The sequence below is a fragment of the Agelaius tricolor genome, unplaced genomic scaffold, assembly GCF_023055355.1.
Source record: "Agelaius tricolor isolate 1412-34295 unplaced genomic scaffold, bAgeTri1.0.p SCAF_14, whole genome shotgun sequence".
Lineage (NCBI taxonomy): Eukaryota > Metazoa > Chordata > Aves > Passeriformes > Icteridae > Agelaius > Agelaius tricolor.
In genome coordinates, this window is record NW_027269274.1 from 12923677 (window position 1) to 12944829 (window position 21153).

The following is a 21153-nucleotide window of genomic DNA, read 5'->3' on the forward strand; positions in this document are numbered from 1 at the left end:
ATCCAGCTTAATTGCACTGTGTATTTTATGATATTGAAAGGGTTTATTTTACTGTATGAGAAAAAGAATATTACTAGAAGTTGTTGCGATTGTGATTATTCTGGCAGCCCAAAATATTTTTCTGCAGCACTTTGAATTAATTAATTAATTGCATTTAAGCTCTCTATATGTCCAACAAGCGTGGGAGCAGAAAAGTCATGCAGTTTTTTCACAGTGTTACTACAGACAGGGTTATCTGCAGCACTTGTGAGCAGCAGCAACTCTAGGGTTGGTTCCTAAGCACTGTTGCTTCAGTTTCTGATGCTATACTAATTTAATTTTCTGATTGCCTTGAATTTCCAAGGTGTGACTATTACAGGACCACATAATTTTATAATTCCTCTTCTTGTTGTTATTGCTGTTGTTATTGTATTGCTGCTGTTCTTTGCACAGATCTGCTTCAGACAGACATTTATTGTGCACTTGAATTGTGCAGCATTACTGCACAGCGAGTAGAATCCATGTTAGGGAGCCATTCACGTGGCTCCTGCAGACATCATTGATCACTCTGCTGCTTTTTTACCTCTTCAGTTTATGTTATTTACCATTAGTCATAATATTGATCTTGTTCAAGCTTTAAGCACCTAATTGTGAACAAAAGAGAGGTCTGAGACCCTCAAGTTCTAGTTTTATTTTTGTTGCACTTATGGTACACAGGTTCTTTGTTTATTTTGGACAGGTTAGAATAGATGTCCTAATAATTTTATAATCAGCCTGGTTATTTTTTTTCCTTAAAAGAGTAAAACGACTTTTACTCTCTGATTTTAAATGTGGCTATTCAGATCACATTTATGTCAATACAAAGCATTCAGTGGCCTTACTGTCCTAAAAACCTTTTTTGTTTATACTTTTCTATTAATTAGAAATATCTAAAGTAATATTTCTGCATGTCTTAATGTTGGCTTTATTCTCCTAATTTTTAACCTGATTTTTGAGTCTGTGTTTTGCACATGGGTCCTGACAGTCATTGCAAGTGGATTGAATCCCAGTTTTGCCCAGTGGAGATTCCTGTGGGGGTGGAAGTGCAGACTCCACTTTTCCCTGCAGCTCAATACAGGAGGGGCACAGGGTAGGCAAGGCAATGTGTGAGTGGAGCTAAAAGCATTTGCCTGAACAACTTGAAAAAATACTGAATATCTTGGCAGCGCTCTCATAACACTTTTCACATATTCTCAGCAAGACTTGACAATTTATATTATAAAATTTGATGGACTTGGGTCATAGCTGGATATGGTATCACTTTTTCCTCCTTATGCTCTCAGGAATCCAAAGTCTCTTGCATGGTATTTTTACACAAACCTTTTCAATGAGAGGGGCTTCTTTTGCCTTTAGCAGTCAGCTTCTGAAAGCACCACAGGCTTGGTACATGAGCCCTTTCCTCCTTTAAAATTTGTTTCTGTTTGTTCTCTGTTCAGAGTTTTTTGATTCTTGAAGGATCTGTGTCACAACCTAAGCCTTTTTTCACTGGTGATAATCTGGTCTTGAACTTATCCTACAATTTTATTCAGACAAATGCTTTAACTTCACTGAGCCTGAAAAATCTTAAATGGAAAAAATAGGTAATGCAGATCTAAAATAAGATATATATTAACACTGGAACTTTTGTAATTCTGGATCTGGCTTGCTTGGTAGGTGAAAATGGTTATTAAGTACCTCAAATAAGAATAGTGAATATCTCTGTTATAACAGTCTGAACTCCCAAGCCAAAAGGATTTTTCTCCATGTGACATGTTTTAAACAAATCCTTATGTTCTACTGTAATGTACCTCATGATAATAAGACTAAATATAGTTAACACTTGATCTCAAATGCAGTGCTAAGTAGCCAGCTATTAGCTATTTAAAAAAAAAATAGTAAAAAAACTGTTAAAACTGGGTGTCAGATATTTCTGATGCTGTAATTGTGGATAAAACTGGTAATTCTTACAATCCAGCATCAAAAAGAAATTAGCTATATGTAAGGTGTCTCTATTAAGCATATCGAGACAGTGATGTGATGCTATCACCATTTCAGTCCATACTGAAATATACAACCTGTGTATTAAAATGTAGGTTTTATTTAGCAATTTTTGTTACATACAATGGAATGAATGCAGCAATTTCAACTTAAGCTATATTTTCTATATGATACAAATGGGAGTCCTGGACTTGGTACTGAAATTGTAAAAATTACAGCTGAAACTCACTAATCAGACATTAGAGATGGTGAAAAATGACCAGCGCTACTAACCAGAGATTTGCAGTTTCTAAGGTCTTATTTAGCTGCTGAAGTTTCTGATTCATGTCTGGTTTTAAATAATTATTATGGGGAAGCATCTTTGTAATGAGTTATTTCCTGTTGTAAAAAGGGAAAAAGAGAACCTTCCTTCTTCCGTTGCTTGTCTGTTTTTAGTAGGACCTGGCCTGAGATGTCCTCAGGCAGCTACAGTTTCAGAGCTTTAATTATGCTTTTTAACCCACTTCTTTGTGTCTATGTTCTTACATACTTCTATGTAATTACCCAGGTTAGTAGTAGGACTCAGACAAATACCTTTAGCATGACTTGAGCCTATACATTACTGAGTATGCTGTATTATTACAAGATATTTCCTGCGCTTCAAGCCATACTTTTAATTCTCAGCGCTTTAAAAGACTTCAAAACCACAAATTCTAAATGCACAAAAAAATTCAGACAGTCCATGTTCTATTCAGCATAGCTTTGTTTAATCACAAGTGTCAGAAAAGTTGAAATTTGGCCTCAGTACTTTGGATAAGTGTCTGCTTGGCACTTGGAAGTGCTGCCTGTCTCTGTCTGCCAAGTGTCCAATATCCCAGCTGGTGTTTGGGAGGCTGTTGTCCTTCAGCTTGTGAAGAGGGAGGCTTACTCTGAGCTTTAGCTCCTTTCAGGGTAAGTCAGTGACATTTTGTCATCTTGCAAAGCAGCAGGTGTGATGGTTGTTCATACTAGTTGAATAGTGCTCTAATTAAAAAAAGAACTGAAGTGTCTCTAAAGCTTCTGTGCTCATGTTCAACACTAAAATAGCAGACCTGAGTCTCAGAAAAGATTTACACAGAAGTTGCTTTACACTGCTGCAGAAGAGTCTGAGTATTAATTTCTCCGGCAATTGATTTTGTATTTTCCCTGGGTGGAATTTTGGATATAATGAAAACTTGGAAAATAGTCAGTACCTTTTCTTAATCCCTATTTTCTCTCCTGTGAGGGCAGACAGGGCCTGAACATCAACTGCTCTGGGTTACATGTTACAGATTATAAGAATTCTAAGTTTTAAATGTAAAACCATCATGTGAGTTAAGTAAATATAGATGTGAAGAAGAAAAATATGTGTACTTTCTTAGCATGGAAACTTGACTGTGTTCCTTACATTGTATGGAACAGTCTTATTCTTAATGAAGTAAAACCTAAAAAGAGTTAAATGCAGAGTAGCCAAGCTTTTCTGCAGTGTGCTATCATGCACACTCTGAGCCTGCATGCATCCTGTCTTTCACACTTTCCAAGACAAGTCATACACTCTAACAGGAAAAGAAAAACATGCTTATTAGCCCATTTGGAATTTTAACAGGGAAAAATTTGTGTTCTTCAATGGAGGCAGGAAACAAAGCAGCAAACCCATGTTAAAATGTAGTTAAGAGTAAGAATATAAGAACAGATTACATTACAGGGATGTTATAAAAAGCAAATGCATAATTAAAGCACTCAGTAAAACATAACACTGGCCCATGGTGATGCATTCCAACACCCATACAGTTATGATTATCATACTTATTTAGTATTTGCAGTTGCTGGTTTGTTAACATACTGCAGTGTTTTTGTTATCTTTCACTTACTGATGAGTGCTTGCAAACCTAAGAGTCTTAACATCATTTTTTTCCACTGGAGTTTTCTTGGTGTCTAAAACCTCCCTGCATAAGCAACAAAGAATCCTGAATGGAATAATATTGTATATTTATACTCATTGAAGACGAGAGTATAATTTATTTTGGAAATAATTAGCATGATGTTGTTATTACTACACTGTTAAAAGTGGCCTGAATAATTAGCATAAAGTAACAGAATTTCTGGAAGTCTATGAAGTCCACTTCTTCCATGCAGCTCTAATACTGGCACAAGATCCTTCAGAGCAATAACAGGTTAACAGATCCTCTGGCTTGTGGAAAAAGGACCCTTCTGTCAAAACCATACTTGGTGGGTGTGTTTTAACAATTTGTCTCATTTCATTGTGTGGATTCAAGAAAAGTGCTGCCCTTAAAAATGAAGCAGTCTCAAGGTTTGGCTTTCTAGCAATAGCCTTGGAATTTTCTTTTCTTCTACAGCTGGATAGTGAGTGAAACAGTGCCCCAAAGTATATCAAAAGCTTAAACTGAAACATTGCAAAGGAATCTCTGCTAAGTATCTTTTCTAGATGGCAAATTAATCCCACTCTTTGGCTTCTTTTCACATCAGTTGTGCAGGATGCAGGTATCTCTATAGGCTTGAACTGCTAAAAGCAGGTGGAACAATGACAGTGAAGTTGAAGATGATTTTTAGAGGCTCCAAGGTTGGAACTTGAACTTGTTATTTTTGATTTCAGAAAAATATTTAGTTACGATGAGACAACAGAAGTGGAATAAAGGAAAACTTGCTGAAGATGGTTTTTAAAAAAAGTAAAAAAGGATTAGTGAACTTTATTAAGTTCTGAAAATACAGGCTTTACATGGCATTTTAGTTTTCTTTGTAGGAAATTTCTTTGTAAGAAATTCTTGTTATGACTCTTGTTATCAAAAGTCACTATAAGGGTTACTTACAAGCACAGGATTCTGTGGTGCTTTCTCAAATGCCTTTTGTTGCTACTTTCCAAGACTGTCTTCCTCTGTGGTAATCTACATTGTTTTATTGTAATATTTTATTTTTTTAAATAAGGAAATTCACCATATTTATAAAGTCAAGATTTTATGTAAACTTTTATAGTCACTTAAAAGATTGTGAGTGACAAGTATAATTTCTTGAACTTTAGGGGTGTGTGAGTGCAAGTAAAACATTTGCTGTCCAAAATTTAATGAATTGTAACTTGCCACATAACAAATCCAATATAAATTGTATTCCATGGCAGTTTGTGATTTCTGAGTTGTGCAGCAGTAGAAATGGAAAGAAATTCTTCCCTTGTATTCAGATGACAGCAATTTTCAAAGAATGTGCAAAAATATTGTTCTAATGTGAAAACTGATTTTATTTGGAGAGCATAAAGCCAGAGCTGGCTTAATTAGCAAACATTTTGTTAATTCTCTGTTAATGAAACTCAGGTTTGAAGCACTAGATTCATACAGGAAAACCAATTGCAGTTGGACATGCTTTCATTAAATCTAGATTCTTTCCAATAATTCCTTCCTGCAGCTTCTGGATAAACTTGGTGAACTCTGTAGTCTGGAGAATGCAAGTTTTTAAGATCATTGCCATTTTCTATTTTCTAAAATACTGTCTCAGAGAAAAAAAAGCTTGGATAAAATCACCTGTTATTAAAAATTATGAAGACTAGAACTAAATGCCTACATCATAAAGTTTTCAGAGTTTTTTTGTGGAATTATTAGAATTAGAATGTGGAATTAGAATGTGGAATTATTGTCAAACAGTGGGATTGCAAGAAAAAGAGTTTCTGTGTAATTGAAGACAACAAGAGGCCATTGCAGGATCAAAACTAGAATGTGGGTCTCTAGATTTTAAATTTTGTGCTTTAAGAATTAGACCCCAGGATAGCTCCAGGACAGCCTGCAGGCCTTTTATCTGCCTCCTTCTCATATAGGGAAAAATCCTACCTTATTGAAAGTGAATATTCTGGAAATATTTCAAATTCCATTAAATGAAGAGAGACTGAGAAGAAAATCCAAAGGAAAGTAATAGCTATTGAATTGTATTACACCTATATCCCAGAGCAACAAATCTTACTTTTTTTTCCTCATTTGAACCTCATTCATGAGAGTTTTGTTGTTAACTTGATCCAGATGACAGATGAAAGCATAGTTCCCTATTGCCACCTTGCTAAAATATTTTGTAAAAGACAGTTTTAATATTACAGTTTTACAGTTACAGATTGCTGTTAAGCTATTTAGTCTGTTACCAGTCAATCAAAGACTTTCATTTCACTTTGGTATATCCTTCCTTAAACTCAACAGACTTTTAGGAGGACAAGAAATATCTGTCAGTTTTCTTGCAGTGCTAGATCATAAATTCTTTGGTAAGTGGGTTAAAAATTCAGTTCCACATACCATTCATGACCTTGACAGCTTAGCAAATAGTGATATTGAATGATCAAAGACAACTGTTTCAAGCCCTAAGGGTTAATATACCTGTGCAAGTAGATCTAAGCTGCTTTTAATTCCTTGATCATTCCTTTATTTCAAAATGGACGCAGTACTTTTTGAATCTAGTCAATAAATTAAGAGCAAAAAACATCTGAGGACACTGTTTAGGCTAGAACTAATAAGGCCATACACAGTCTTTAGGAGATAGAGTTAATTAATTGTTGCATTTTACAAGTTCACGTCTTTCTTTTCTAGTATAAATCCAAATTAAAACATGTTCCTTCTCAGGTGTGGGCCTGTTGTTCTCTAGACATATTCAAAAAGAACTGTTGGCTGAGCTGTGGTTCTGTAAATTTTTTGAAGCCCCATTTTCAGGTTTGAGAGGAGAATGTGAATACAAGTTTGACCTGTGCAATATAACAATTTCAGATAAGGTGCAGAGTAACCAGTGGTGCACATTAGATATTACACAGTTTAAATGCATGTGTGAGCACCACTCTAATTTTCATTTATTGTGTATTTCAAAATTCAATTTCTTGATCATCCTGAAATGTCAGTATTGAGTAATGTCCTGTGCTTTCTAAAAAAATGTAAGAAAAGGTCTTGGCTGTCCTTGAATAGGAACTTTTCAGGGATGCTGAAGATGTTGCAGGAAGTGATGGCATTGCCAGGTCACTGTGTGGTATTTTCCCTCTCAGGCAGCCCTGGAGCAGTCCCTGAATGTGCTGCTCTGGCACCCAGACCATGAGGATTTTCCTCTGACTGATAAACCAGTGTCCCAACACGTACACACCTTGCTGTGTGCCTGGATGTAGGTGTAGGGGTGTGAAGCCCTGGGGTCCTGAACAAATTCCAATGTGGTTTATTAATTCCTTCCTCAAATAAAAATATAGTTGGCATTTCAAAGCCTGCTAAATATCAAAAGCTGGCAAAGGGAGAAAACAGAAGTGATGTTACAGATTTTTGTTTAGAAGGATGTTACAAGGATTGTATTGTTCCTCAGGATAGCTTTACTTTGGTTCTTCTCCAGAAATCCTCCTGCTTGTCCTCCTCAAAAATCTTGCTTTTAGAAGTTTGAAATCATAAGGTGTTTGTACTTGTTAAGCCAAAGCTAAGCATACCTGGAAAATACAGGTATTTTCAGTGTGGAAGTGCAGCACTAGGACTAGCTAAAGCAAAGACAAATATAACATTAAAACTGTGTCTGCTATCAGTTGAAGAGCTAACAAATAAAAACAAAAAGCTTTTAAAAGTATTCTTTTGCCAGGTAAGTTGCATCATTTTAAGAAATTGATGGCAGTTACAAGTCATGATGAAGTTTAGATGGTTTGATGGTTACTTGAATGGAAAAGAAATTCTCATTTCATATTTCTTGTATATTTTGCTCCCAGAAAGGCACACTAAAGGAAGGCTACTAGAGCATTAACATTTCTTTGTGCACATTTTACTGCAATCTGGCATGCAAAAGGAAGAAACATAAGAAGTAGTTTATTTATATTTCAGCACCAAATTAGAAAGATGACATCATTCATTTACAGTTCTTATCCCATGACACGCCTAATCCCCAACACCTCATTACAAAGGACACTTTTAGGATTGCATATCTCATCTTGTTTAACTTTTGCATTCTTTATGGAATACAGTTGAAAGGTAGGAAATTTAAGGCTGTTCATTGATAAGAAAATAAACTAATAAAATTTTAGGAGCTTCCCCAAAGAGGCAGGGTATGACAGTGTTTATAGTAAGTGGTTTATTATTTGTCTATTAATTCTCCATCTTTTCCACTCTTTTGTTCAAAAGCCCTTCCTCTTTGAATCTAAAGACAGACAACCATAATGATTCATACTGAGATGATCTTTTTATCAAAATTAGTAGAAAGTCACAACTGAAATTCATTCAGTTGTTTGCTTCCATCTTTGTATTTTGGTGGGAGAAAAAAATATTTCCAATTGTGCAGGTTCTTCTCACTCTATACTGAGAAAATGCTCTTACAGTGCTATGGAGATGCTCAGAAAGTCTGACAGTGCACATCTGACCTCTGATGTTTTCTCTATTTTTTTGTTGTGAATACCTTGAGGATTTGGTTGGGTTAGTTGTTGTTTCTACTGAAACTGATTACAGCTCTCCTCCTGTAAATCCGTTTTCTCTGATCCTCTATTGAACATCATGTGAAGTGCTTGAGAAACATTGTGACAACTGAAAAAAATTAATTGCTGAAAAGGTACATCAGGACTTCCTGGGATTCTGTGGCTGTTGTCCTGGCATTAGACTGTGTTATACTTGAAATATTATGTAATAGGAATATTTAGTTTGCTTGTTTTTTTTCAAATCCCTTTTCAACTTCAGCAAAAAACATTAAAGTTGGGGAATTTAATAGCAGTCTCTGGGTTTTACATGAAAATATACTTGCCAGTGAAATTTTCCAAACAGACACTTTCATATAGAATTGTTGTTGAAGGAAAATCAAATTACAGCAGTCCTGGAAGTAAATTTACTACATCCTAGCTATGGGACATGACATCTCATGGGCACTTGGCATTGGAAGGCAGTTAGACCAGTTAATACTGAACAAATGAGTTGTGTTCAAATTCATCTGCTTATGTTGGTCCTTTGGAACTCATTAATCTGGACACAGTCCTGGGCAATGTGTTTAGCTCCCATCCTCAATGGGGTTACCATGAATCCTGCTGCCTTGGAGCAAAACATCAAGATAGCTAAGACTGCGATCTTTCCTTCAGTCATCTGTGTGGTATTGATTGCATATGCCTCTAACTGATTATTTTAATTTTGGAAGAGATCTTTGGGAGTTGACACCATTTTTTTTCTGTGCTTTTTTAGTGCAAAATTAATTAAAACTTGATTGCAGTTTAACAGGTTTGCCTGAGAGAGTCTTCACTCCTGGTACCACAAAAAAATAATGACTGTATCTATTGGTGTCAGACTATTGGTAGTAAGATATTTTTGGTGTTATGAGCAAGGTTTGAATTATTCAAGTCTATGTATTTCATGGTATGGAATAATTGTAATAGTGATAAGGAGCAGCATTGTATCTTGTTATCCCATGGTGACATAGATTTTATTATCTATACACAGCTGTAGCTGAAGTGTTGATCTCTTTTTCAAGATCTATATCTTAAACTTACTTCCATTCAGTAATGTGTCAAGTTCCATAATCACTTATTTCTCTAAGTGCCTGTGTCTCTATCACTTTGTTTTCAGATTAGTTTTACTTATTGTTTTGCAGGGTGATCCTGGTGTACAATTAGAAATAAATTACCCAAAACTGAACTATTAGAGCTATTCATGGTTGTTGCTGACATGCCTTGGTAGCCAACTGTAAATGTTTGAAGTACACTTAATATTCCTTTCAGTGAGATTTAAGAAGTCGATTGCTAAGACATAATGTTAGACTGGAAAAATAGGAAAGAGCTCTAAAATAATACATTTAGAAAAGCTGAATGCCTTTTGCCCTTCAAACACATCATCTGTCATCATTTACTTTTCGGACTTCTTCATGTCATTCTATGGATGTGAAAGCTGAAACAGAGGATGTGTTCACATACTTGATTTCTCTATTTCTCTTTCCTTTTCTGTGAGCCAGCAGTCTGGATTTCTATTCTTAGATCCTTCAGCTCAAAAAAAAAAACTCCTGAAAAGCCCTCAGAGCCAAGAGATTCCTAAAACACTGTCGGAATAATACATTCCAACATGCAATAAAATTGTCTTGCTTTACCTTTTAAACAGACACAAAACAGAATGAAGCTGATGGCAGATAACTACGATGATGACCATCACCACTACCACCACCATCACCACCACCACCACCATCGGTCTCCTGGGAGGACACAACACAACCACAGACCCTCTCCAGATCAGGTTGGTCACCACTTTCTTCACCCTCAGTTTTATAACTTTGTTATTTTGCTATTTCAGAATAAAATAAATTTTCCAAAGATCTAATAAGCCATGATGCGTTCTTTGAACTGAAGCTAATAGCCCTGGTATTTATTTCCATCCTGAAATAGTTTAAAATTTTGGCTTTTTGTCTGGAGCCTTATTTTTCTGGAGTAGAAAAACAGTCTGTAGAAACAAGTAACTCATTTTCAGATGAAGGAGCCTGAGGAAAAATTTAACATTGCTTTTATATGAAAAATCATTTTTTGATACTAAACTAGGTTATAAGTTCATAATGTCTGGGTAGAAATAAAAGGGAAAAACAGGGATGAAAATATAATGGGGATGTATAATAGACTACTTAATTGGGAGAAGGAGGCTAAGAGGCAAATTACACTTTTTTTACACAGTGACCAATGGAATTGTGTTAGTCAGGAGCAGGTAAGAATGAGAAAACACGATTTCTTGGATACTAACGCAAATTAAAAAACCCCAAACCACAAACTATAAATGTGAACAACATAATACATAATCCTTTGAATTCTTGGAACATGTTAAGAACAACTTTTTCTGTCAGAAAGAGGAGAAGGGAATTAAGGACTTGCTGTCTTGGTTTGGTTCTGTTTCTGATTAACAGAGATAAGTTGGCTGAGTTTATAAAAGAAGGAAAATTTGTATGGAAATATCTGTAAAATAAAAAAAAAATTGGCTTTATGCAAGGAACGGAAGGAAAAAAAAGCCAAAATGAAGGCAAGAGATGTGAAAAAACAGGTAATAACCACCACAGTGTTACTGAAACCCAGACACTGTTTTCAACTTATTTAAGAAGCCTGAACCTGTGAAAGAAATTTGAGGCACAATACAATGTAAGAGAGCTAACATTTAGTCAAGTGCTTTTCAATGCATGGTAACAGCTTATTCAGGGAGGAGAACGGATAAGAAGCATAATGAAAGTCAATATCAAAATATATTCAAGAACATCGAGGTGTTATATGAATAGTGGAAATAGGTGCATGATTAAAGACAGAGCACATAAAATTGTAGCTAATTTACTAGTATTTATTAGTACTTGTACTCAGCTTTTTTCCTAGGTGATAGTTTTGAGCCATTCTCTAAAGAAGAATGCAGGTCTAGCATACCCGTCCTATCTAGTCTGCTTGAATTTGCCAAGGAAAATTAAGTCAAGCAAATTCTAATTTCCTTTGATAGGGTAACTGGTTTTGTGGTTAAAGCAGAAAGTGGTAGCTCTTAATTCATCTGGTGTTTTACATTGGGCCACCAGATATTTTTAATATGCAAATAAATACATATTTTTGTAATGTAATGAATAACTAATGTAAATTTAATTGCAACAATAAAAGCTTTAATTAAAAATATATTTTTTAATTTAAATAATTATGAGATTGCCATGAGATGGGTGTGCAACCAATAGACAAATTTTCCATTGCATATTTTCAGACAGGAGGGCCAGTTACAGCAGGGTTCCAAAGAGGTCTGTCCTTTATCTGATTCTGATGAGTAGAGATTATTTCAGTGGTGAAATAGAAATGCTATTATTATTGTTGATCATGAATAAAGGTGTAAGAAGCTCCAAGCACAGCAGGAGCAGTCAAACTGCTCAATAAGTTGCTCCAATCTTGATAACCTGGAGAGAGTCTAGAATAAGGAATTTGAAATTTGGTAAAGGCAAGTCTGTTTACAGGGGAGAAGTCACATATGCTATTGAGGTAATTGCATGGAAAAAGGAATCTAAATTGCTCAGTGGAATACCATTGCAATGAAGTTGGATCTAATTCCAGGATAGATATAATATTGAAGAAGAAGCAGGAAGCAATTATTCTGTTCCTTGGAGCACTGGTGAGAGCTCATCTGAAAAGCTGTTTACAGTCTTGATCTCCATGCTTTAGGAAACATAGACAAAGTAGAAAGGGACAGAAGGAGAGCAACAAGAGTGATAGAAGTTTTAGAGAACATGACCTGTGGGGAAGGCTTAAAGAACATGGTTTGTTTAGTCTAGAAAGTACCAAAGGGGAGACATAAGTCTTCTAATACATAAAATGTTGTTGTAAAAAAGACGATGATCAATTATATTCCAGTGCCCAATGGAGAAAGGCTAGGAGCAGTAAATTTAATTTTGCCAGGAATAACTAGGTTAGTTTTTAAAAAGAAAACTCTTTCACTGTGAGTCTAATGAATCTGTAAGTGGAAACAAAATGTGGACATTCTTTCATATACATGTAATGGAAGGTCCTTTCTTGGAGGCTTCTAAGAACAGGTTAGATGAATAGAGCTTTGTTTCAGCTTGTGTTGGACTCAGAATAGGTGTTCTCCTGAAGTGCTGTCATCCCAAAATTTCCACACACTGTGAACAATGGATTAGCCCAGCATATGTTTACTTGTTAAGAAAGCAAATAGGAGATTCATAGCAAAATCCTTGCTGAAATAGCCTTTGAGAACAGCACAGTCAAGGGTAATAATGAGTGAACTCTAGACATTACTTTATCTTACATTTTTCAATCATGGATAATAATTTTTTCTTTACTTTTTGTGTTGTTATTTACCCCTCTTTACAGCATTCATTTGTGCAGCAATTTGATTGCTGTGTGCCATAGAAACCTGCATTTCCCATTCAACATTACACACAGATTCTAGGTATGTGACTGTAACCCAACATGTGGTTTAAAAGCACAGAATAAAGTGGGAAAATAATAAGCCTGCAAATCATCAGAGGGAATTTTTAGTTTTTTAAGGAGATGAAGAAGTTGTGCATGTTGTATCATAAATATTCTTTAGTTTGGTGAATGCTAGGGAGGGATTTTAAAAGTTTTCTCCTGACTTCTTGAGAGGCAGAGACAGTTGAACAGTGTTAATTTGAAACATTCTTCATTTCTGTAGATAATACTGGATTTTCTAATCCACATGCCACATTTATATAGAGAAATGCATGCTATTTTATGCCTGTAAAGTATGTACCTGGGCAGTGGAGTACATTTTTGCAACAAAGAATAAGACATTTCTGTACCCTTTGTAAAGAGAAAGGTGTCCCAGAGGTTCTTGGAGGACCTTGGAAGATGCACATCCTGTTTGAAATAGGCATAATATTTATGAGAAGCTTTCCTCTTCAGGCACTGAGATTTTTTTAATGATTCTGTTTTTGTCATAACTCTTACCTGATTTCCTATTCTGCTGCGGGCAGCATGTAGCAGAATGACTCCAGTCTTAGTGAAGAACAGGATGTCTGACTTCTCTTGAAGGAACTCGTTGAGCACCTTTTTTTAGATACAATGGATGTGTTTTGGTCTTCTGGCTGCTGCTAGGGAACAAAGACAAATTTCCAGACACTTTTAGCCTTTATTCCCTCTTTTTTGCTCTCTAGGGAGAGGCATAGATGGGTGACCTTTTTTTGCCATCCTTGTCTAGACCTAACTCTGGTCCAGTTGTAAGGAAACTTCATAAAGAGTAGGAAGACTCTCTCATCTCCCATAGACATGGTTTTTTACAGTTGGTCATGGTGTGATCTCTGGTTATTTTTGTACATCTGATTTTTATTTGACATAAATAAATTTCAGGAGATTGAGTGCTGCCATGTCAGTAACATATATTAACAATTTTTTACTAGTCTTTAAAAAAAACAGGAAAAAAAAGATAATTTTGCAGCTTTGCACAAAAACTTGAATTTATTCTCTTCAATTTTGGCTTGAGAGTTGGCAATCTTTCTTAATTTCCACCTGGAAACATTTTGGCAGTCAGTGTGTATCCTGAAGTGCGGGGGTAATACTCCTAGAATGAAAATGAGCTGAATAAGCATTTTGCTCTACCTTCAGTTTCCAAGGAGTTGTAGTATGTAGTCCCTTGTAGAGTGCATTACAGTAATCTACTCTGGATTGTTGCATCCAGGAGTTATCTGGAACAAAAACCCCCATGGCTGAATAAATTTGGACTTCCAGATTTAACAGCTCTCTTGCCCCACAGCACAGATTTCCCCCAAACCCAGCTGTCCAGCTCTCTGTCTCTTGTATTCTCACCTCTACATCCTTACTGTTTTTCCTTAAAACTCTTTTGTCTTGGCCTCAGTTGCCCACATCATCTTTCATTTTTTTCCCGTTATGGAAAATGTTTTTGTGTCACACCAGTGACTGTGTGCTCTTGAAGCAAATTGCTGTTGCTGGAAGTTGTTAGGAAGCAGCACATTTGTATTCCCTGCCACAGGTGCCTCACTGGGCACCCTCCTTCTGTCAGTTGTGTCCTTTCAGTATGGGAGCAGGCCTGTGAGTTAGCAGCCAGCAGAGAATTCTGCCCTGCTAGCCACCATTCTGGTCAGTTTGTGACCTCTCCTTCCCTTTGGTTTTCTAATCTCAGGAGCCTCTCAGACCCCCCCTGTCTGTTCCCTATTCTGAGTTTGAGGCTCTAGTCACCCCTCTTCACTTACTGTTCATTTCTCTGGGCATTTTTCACTCTCTGTTCAAAGTCCTTACAGTCCTCAACTTGTATGACCAATCTCTAACTCCAGGATGGTCTCCACATAATGAACAGCAATCTTTGCTTATCACCCAGGACTTCTTTAACTTCATGAGAGCATTAAGATGTGGTGGAGGGTTCTGAGAGCATTAAGATGTGGTTGAGGGTTCTAAGTTCAAGATTCTGCTTATGGACTACTTAGTAAAAATTTTTAATTGATTATGAAATTAAAAGTGGCATTTCTACAGGAAAAAAGAAGTGTAGGTAATCTGACACGAGTATGTCTCAGATTAAGTTAGTCTGATGGCATTCTTAATAGGAAATCAGGCTATTTGAGAGGTCATAGGGAAGAACTTGATTCTGCATTAGCACAGTGCAAGACTGGAGGTATAATATCTGAATAATTTTCATACTTTAGATTTTATTGCCAATCCTGATGATTATAACAACTGTCAAATCTTCTTACTTCCCATAGTACTGGAGATTTTTAAAGAAATAAAATGTACAGTGTTCTTAATCTCCTAAGAGTTTTCTGAATACCTGAGCTGTAGTGGATTCAAAGCTGAATGCTTTACTCTGTGGTCACCAGGGCTACAAATATACTTTGATTTTTGTTTTATGAAAGATTATGTGCTCATAGAAAATAATCAGATTTTTAGAAAAATGTGAATATCACAGGGCGTGCTTTAGGAATTGGATGCTTTCCAAAAAGTTGGCCCTATTCTTAGAAGCTATAATTGAGGATGGAATGTCACATGGTGCCTAAGCATGTAAAAAGATGTCCTTTTACATCTTTTAATCCTGTCTGACTACATAGAGATTTTTTTTCCTACTTAAAACATTTCTGATGGCTCTTCTACAAGATTTAGTGTTTAGAAGTAATTTGTTACAAACTCACCAACAAGTTTTCTGTTCCTCTGAGATCTCAGCAAGGAGGCCTAAAAGGTAGTTCAAGGTTTCTTCACTATCCTCCTATCTAAAGGAAAAGTCCTCCTTATCAGGACAGAGAATGGGGCAGGGTGCATCTCTGGAGCTTCCCTTCTTCCAGTCACAAGGCCAGCTGCTCCAGAATGAGCCTGTAACTGTCTTACTATTAAATGTGCCTCATTTTAAAGAGGCTTTTTAAAAGTATGCTGGTAAACTCCAGCATACTCCAGCATTCTTTTCTCTGTTTGAGAAAAGAAATCACATGCAGTGATGTGTGAAACTTGACAACAAACTGACTGTCGCCAAGTAGATGTGTGCCACTAAAAACGAACTTTTTGAAGAAGACCATGTGCTCTGAAAAAAAAGTGTTTATTGATTTGTAAAGTGGTGACTGGTCTTGGCAACAGGTCTTTATTCATGAGCTGGAACTGCTAAATATCCTTGGAGTTGCTGAAAGACGATATGTGAAAAACTCTGAACAGGTCAGATGGGATTTTGTTTGAGGTGGATGACTTGGAAATCAGAACCACAGGACAGTCAAACAACGATTATTATTTTAGTGTCTGGATCCTGATCTACAAATCACTGTATTGATCCATATGTAATTTTAGGGGAAGGGAGAGCATGCTGCTTTGTGTATTTTGGCAGTCCTGGTCGTTAGCATAATGCCTTGTATTCTGTGGCCACCCTGGAAAATTGCCAACCTCAAACTCCTGAACAGGCCTCAGGAATATCAAAACTGAGATTTTTCCTTTAAAAAAAATCAACACAAAACCAAACAACAAAACCTAACAGCCATAAAAACATAAAACAAAACAGAGTGGTTCAGCTAATGCAAATAACCATGGTTATTTGAAAAGCATAAAATTCTTCAAATTTCTTTAGACTGTGAGTAGAAATGTCAGTCAGAGCAGATGTTTAGTACCTGGAAAAATGAAATCTCTTGTTTGGGATTTTTCTGCATCATTGAAACTTTGTCTTTTAGTTGTTCAGGAAAAAAGAAGAAAAGAGAAAAGAAGGAGAAAACCAATGACATTGTCCTACATAAAAGGAGTGATATGATATAGCTGCCTAATGCACTAAGTTGGAATGACTGCCTTCCTCCCTGACCCAGATTTTGTTTAATATTCTGTGTGTTTCTTTATCCTGTATGTTTACACATTGTTTTTAGGCAGGTGTGAGCTTGCTCTTGTCTGTTCCCCAAATGGATGTGAACTTGTTCTGCTGGTGCCTCAAGCTGCAGGGCAGCACGCAATTGCATTAGCACCGAGTTGAGCCTGCACTAAGCTCATCGGAGTCACATGGATTTATTTAATTTAGGAATTTGGGCAGGGCAAGGTTTGCTTGTCAGTACATTCAGTATAAACAATCTCAGACATATCCACTGTAAATAACTAGTATTGTGCTGAATTAGTGTTTTGAGAACTCAGAAGTGCAGTGCAAATTAGTCAGATAAATGCTTTCAGATTTTTAATCTTTCATCTAATTTTTCATCTTTGCTGCACATATTATTCTTCTGGAACAAAGAACTTGTGATTCATATCACACATTGTTCAGACTTGTTGAACTGAATGCAGTAAAATCCTATTTGTATCATGATCACCTTGAAAACACCAATTTTCCAATTAAGTTGCATGCAGTTTTCATAGCGATATTGTTTATTATAAGCAGCTACTGAATGACAAATCTCCTGTAATGAGGAAGTAACTTCTGTCTAAGCATTTCCCAAAACTTGAGTCTTATCAAGTGCTTATTTCAGTAGATGTAGAAAATTTTGCCTGACATCTATCTAGGTATTTCTGTCCACTTTGTGCTAAGAAGAAAACTGAAATAGCTTTCCACAGAGGCTTGCCCACATTTTGAGGTTTGGCTTCAAACCTAGGGGTCATTGTGAGTTACATTGTACTTGTGATGGAAGAAAAGAAAGAGCCTTGAAATTTGGAAGAGTATCTCTGAATCTGAATTTGTCTTTCAGAATACGCTGGTTCTTGGTTTTGATTTGCTGCCATTTTGCAGTTAAAAACATTGTGAGCTACTCAAGAGTTCTCACTTGAAAATAAAAGCCAATGGAAATTTAGAATATTTATAAATGCTTTTGTTATTCCTGCCTCTTAATTGCAATTATACTGTAGCCAGGCTGCTTTTTAAATATCTTTTAATGATATTAAATTTTTAATTTACAAAAAGACCATCTAAACTGGAGTTTTATTAAAAACAAGAAGAAGGAAATAGGTTTTGCTGTCTTTGATACTTTGGGAGATATATTTTGCACATTGAAAAGTTATACCTCTCCTTTGCTTACAGAAATTAATTTATTTTATATTTTGAGGTTTAATGAATGTGATATAAATGTATACACACTGAGCAGTGTGTATATTTATATATATCTATATTTATATGCTAGCTTTCCAGTCTTTTCCACATATGGAAGAATTTTTTGAGATCATGTTTAGCTATAGAAATCTCTCCCCTTCATTTCCCCTGAATGTGTGTGTTATAATATACAACACTTATATAGAGGTTTACATTTATCTTACATTTCTTAGCAGAAAAATTATCTGCCACCATCATAGTCTAAAATAGGTCTTTAGACCAACTGAGAGAGCCAAAAATGCATTTCTGAGAGACAGTAACTTGATAACAAAAGTTGCATATCTGGCACTGGTTACTTAAGTGAGATAACATGTCACAGGCTTTCACTAAAAAGGGGACCATAAATTTTTTGCATTGCAAATCTGATTTCACGGACCAGTTCTTGTAAGAAGCATTGAGTTTCCGCTTCATCTAGTGATAAAACTTCAGAATGCATGAGTATCTGCTGAAACATCTTATTCATGTGAACACTGGTCTGGGTGCTGTAAAGTAAATGGTCAGAAACAACATTTCACTTTCCCCCATGGCTGTATTTGTGATTGATTTTAACCCAACTATATACAAATAGAACAAATGGTGAGATGGGATTTAAGGCCATTTTCATAACTGGGTGATGCATGGTCACTTGTGACCCCTTCTGTTATGGATAACTTTGAAAATAGACCTCTGACATAAATACATATTGCTGAAGCAATTTTTAAGATTTATTCATCTTTTTGAATATACAAATGAAACATAAAATAAAGATCTTTTAAAGCTCTATGCCCCAAACACTTTAATGAATCCACTCTTAGTCTTTCCACTTTTTAGCTAAAGGCTCAGTTCTTCAAATCATTCATGCACAAAACTCTTCTGTAGTCAATTGTTCTGTGCATGGAGAGTTCATGTGATTAGTCCTCAGCTATGTTTGCTCCCAGAAACTGAGCAGCAGATGAAAGTCTCTCTAAGCTCTAAAAGATCCTAATTTTTAGGCTAAGTTCTTGATTTGAAAGAAATGCCATTGCATAGCAGGTAGATTTCTTTGTAAAAAGGGGAAATTAATATTTGTAGATGTGAGTATTTGCTGTAAGTAGGACAATTTCACAGTTCAGAGCCAGCAGTTACATGTTTAATGACCCATTAGAGGCCGTAGATAATAAGGAGAGCAGTGTAAATCAGTCATCAGAAAGTTAGTTGCAGAGATGAGCAGGTTATTGCTAGATTTATTTAACCCAAGTTAAGACATTAATTCTTAGCATGCAGAACATGAAAGGGAAATGTGATGAGCCTTGTCAGGAAGGGTCTCCTATTGTGGGAAGAGAGCCAGAAAAGCTTAACTCATCAAGTTTTTAATGTTGCCTGTATTGCGAAAGCTAGAAGGAGATCAGGACTTTTTTTTTTTCTTTAACAATAAGTTTTATAAAGATACTTTCATGCCACAGGAGTGCAAGGGATTGTGCTCTAACACATATTTTCATGAGGTGGCCACATTGAAATGCAGTCTTTTGTTGTCTTTGAGTGCACCTACCTTAGGGTTTTAGCTCTCATCAAGAATGCAGATTCAAATCAAATCCTCCTGGTCGTTCCCACTTCTTGCATATGGTTCATATCCAGATGTGGTGTTGGATTGGGCACCCCAAGTTCCTGTTTGATTCAATTTAAATGAAACATACATTGCAGGAGGTCCTCCAACACTGTGAAATTGCTAAAGGGGACAGTTCTGGGCACGATTAATTCAGAATACCCCCCAAGACAGGTGTATTGTACAGAGGTGACTCTCAGGACCATTGTAGAAGCTGTAGATTTGTTGCTGTTGGACACAAATATTACCTCCTGCAGCTACTCCATGTTCACCAGTGAGCAAGAATTTGCTACATGCAGAATGGCAATGACTGGGCTGACAATTTCTGGCATCTGATTATTAAAATTTTGTAGCTAGACCTAATTGTGCAGACCATAATTAGAGTTCTCTGTTTCTAACCTGCTGTGTGAGGTTACCTGAAGGCCACTGTCTCCAATTTACTGCTGACCCTGATGAGCCTTAGAGAATTGATGGCTAAGAAATCTGCCTGCAAAGCTTGCATTGAGATATACTCCAGCAGCAAAACAGAAAATGTCTCTGTACATTTCTACATCTGTGTGTAATGTTTTCCAAGCACTGTTTTTTAGCTTACTCATTTTGATACTTTGAAGCCATATTTGAGGTTTTGTGGCAATTGGATCAGAGCAGTAAATCACTTTTTGTTATAGCAGATACTTGTTTTTAAGACAGTAGGCAATTATAGTAAACAGCAGCACAGAAATTTAAAAAAAAAAAGTATGAAATAAAATCAATGATTTGTAAAAAGCCTCAATAGTATTTGAGATTATTCCACTTTACTATAAATACAGGTCCAAATTAGTTACTGGGATGTCTGTCCTAAAAATACAAGGCATTCAATATTTTAAACACTTGGAATTGTTAACAATTTTATGACAAGTGTGTATACTAATTTCTCAAGTCAAATGGTATCTCTCAAATTTTGGGTGTTTTCCTGTTTCACTTGTCAGTAACTGAGATTTTGCTTTGCAGTTTTTGTCATTGAATTGCTATTCTTGACCTTATAAACCAATGAAAGATCCAAGTTTAAAAAGCAGTTAATGTACACAAACATTAATGAAAAATTGCTTGATTGCAGTTTATTGTTTGAAAGAGCCATAGATTAATGATTCTGTAGGATACACACACTGATAGGAAAAACTAAGCTTACTTCTGGAATCCTCTGTTCCAATATTAATAAATGATAAGGCATTACTGCAGCTTTTATTTTGCTTCACTGTGTGTCAAGAATGCAGAAATAAGTAGGGAATTTTATTTTCTGTTTGCAGTGAGGCACCCAACCTTAGCTTCTTGATACAATACTTTATTCATGGAACCTGTCAAAATTACAGTCCTGATTCTTATGTGCTTTTTATCCAGTGTTTTTGGGTACTTGTTCCTATCCATACAGAAAAATTTGTAACTCTAAGTTAGGATTTATACCAGTTGAGACTGGTTTTGAGGTTGCTCTTAGTATTAAAAGATTAAAATACAGTGATGTTATTGTTTGGTGGTTTTTTTGATTTTTAAAATTATTTTTATTCAGTTTCATGTCAAAACAGAACACTGTGCTTAATTTTATGAAATTGCTAATCAAAAAATTGGAAAATATGTAGTAAATTTTTATATACA

The 21153-nt window shown here is 35.9% G+C and overlaps 1 protein-coding gene across 11 annotated transcripts in view; it reads left to right on the plus strand.

Annotated features, from left to right (window-relative positions):
- The window catches only part of ERC2 (ELKS/RAB6-interacting/CAST family member 2), a 407180-nt gene that overhangs the window by 274976 nt on the left and 111051 nt on the right, over positions 1-21153 (plus strand). For all 11 annotated transcript variants that reach the window (XR_011681174.1, XR_011681175.1, XR_011681176.1 and 8 more), the window contains one exon: positions 10056-10187. Coding sequence is in view for 1 of the 11 variants with exons in the window: in XM_071439763.1 (XP_071295864.1) it covers positions 10056-10187 (132 nt within the window). In the remaining 10 variants the exon portion in view is untranslated. The remainder of the gene's footprint in view (positions 1-10055; positions 10188-21153) is intronic.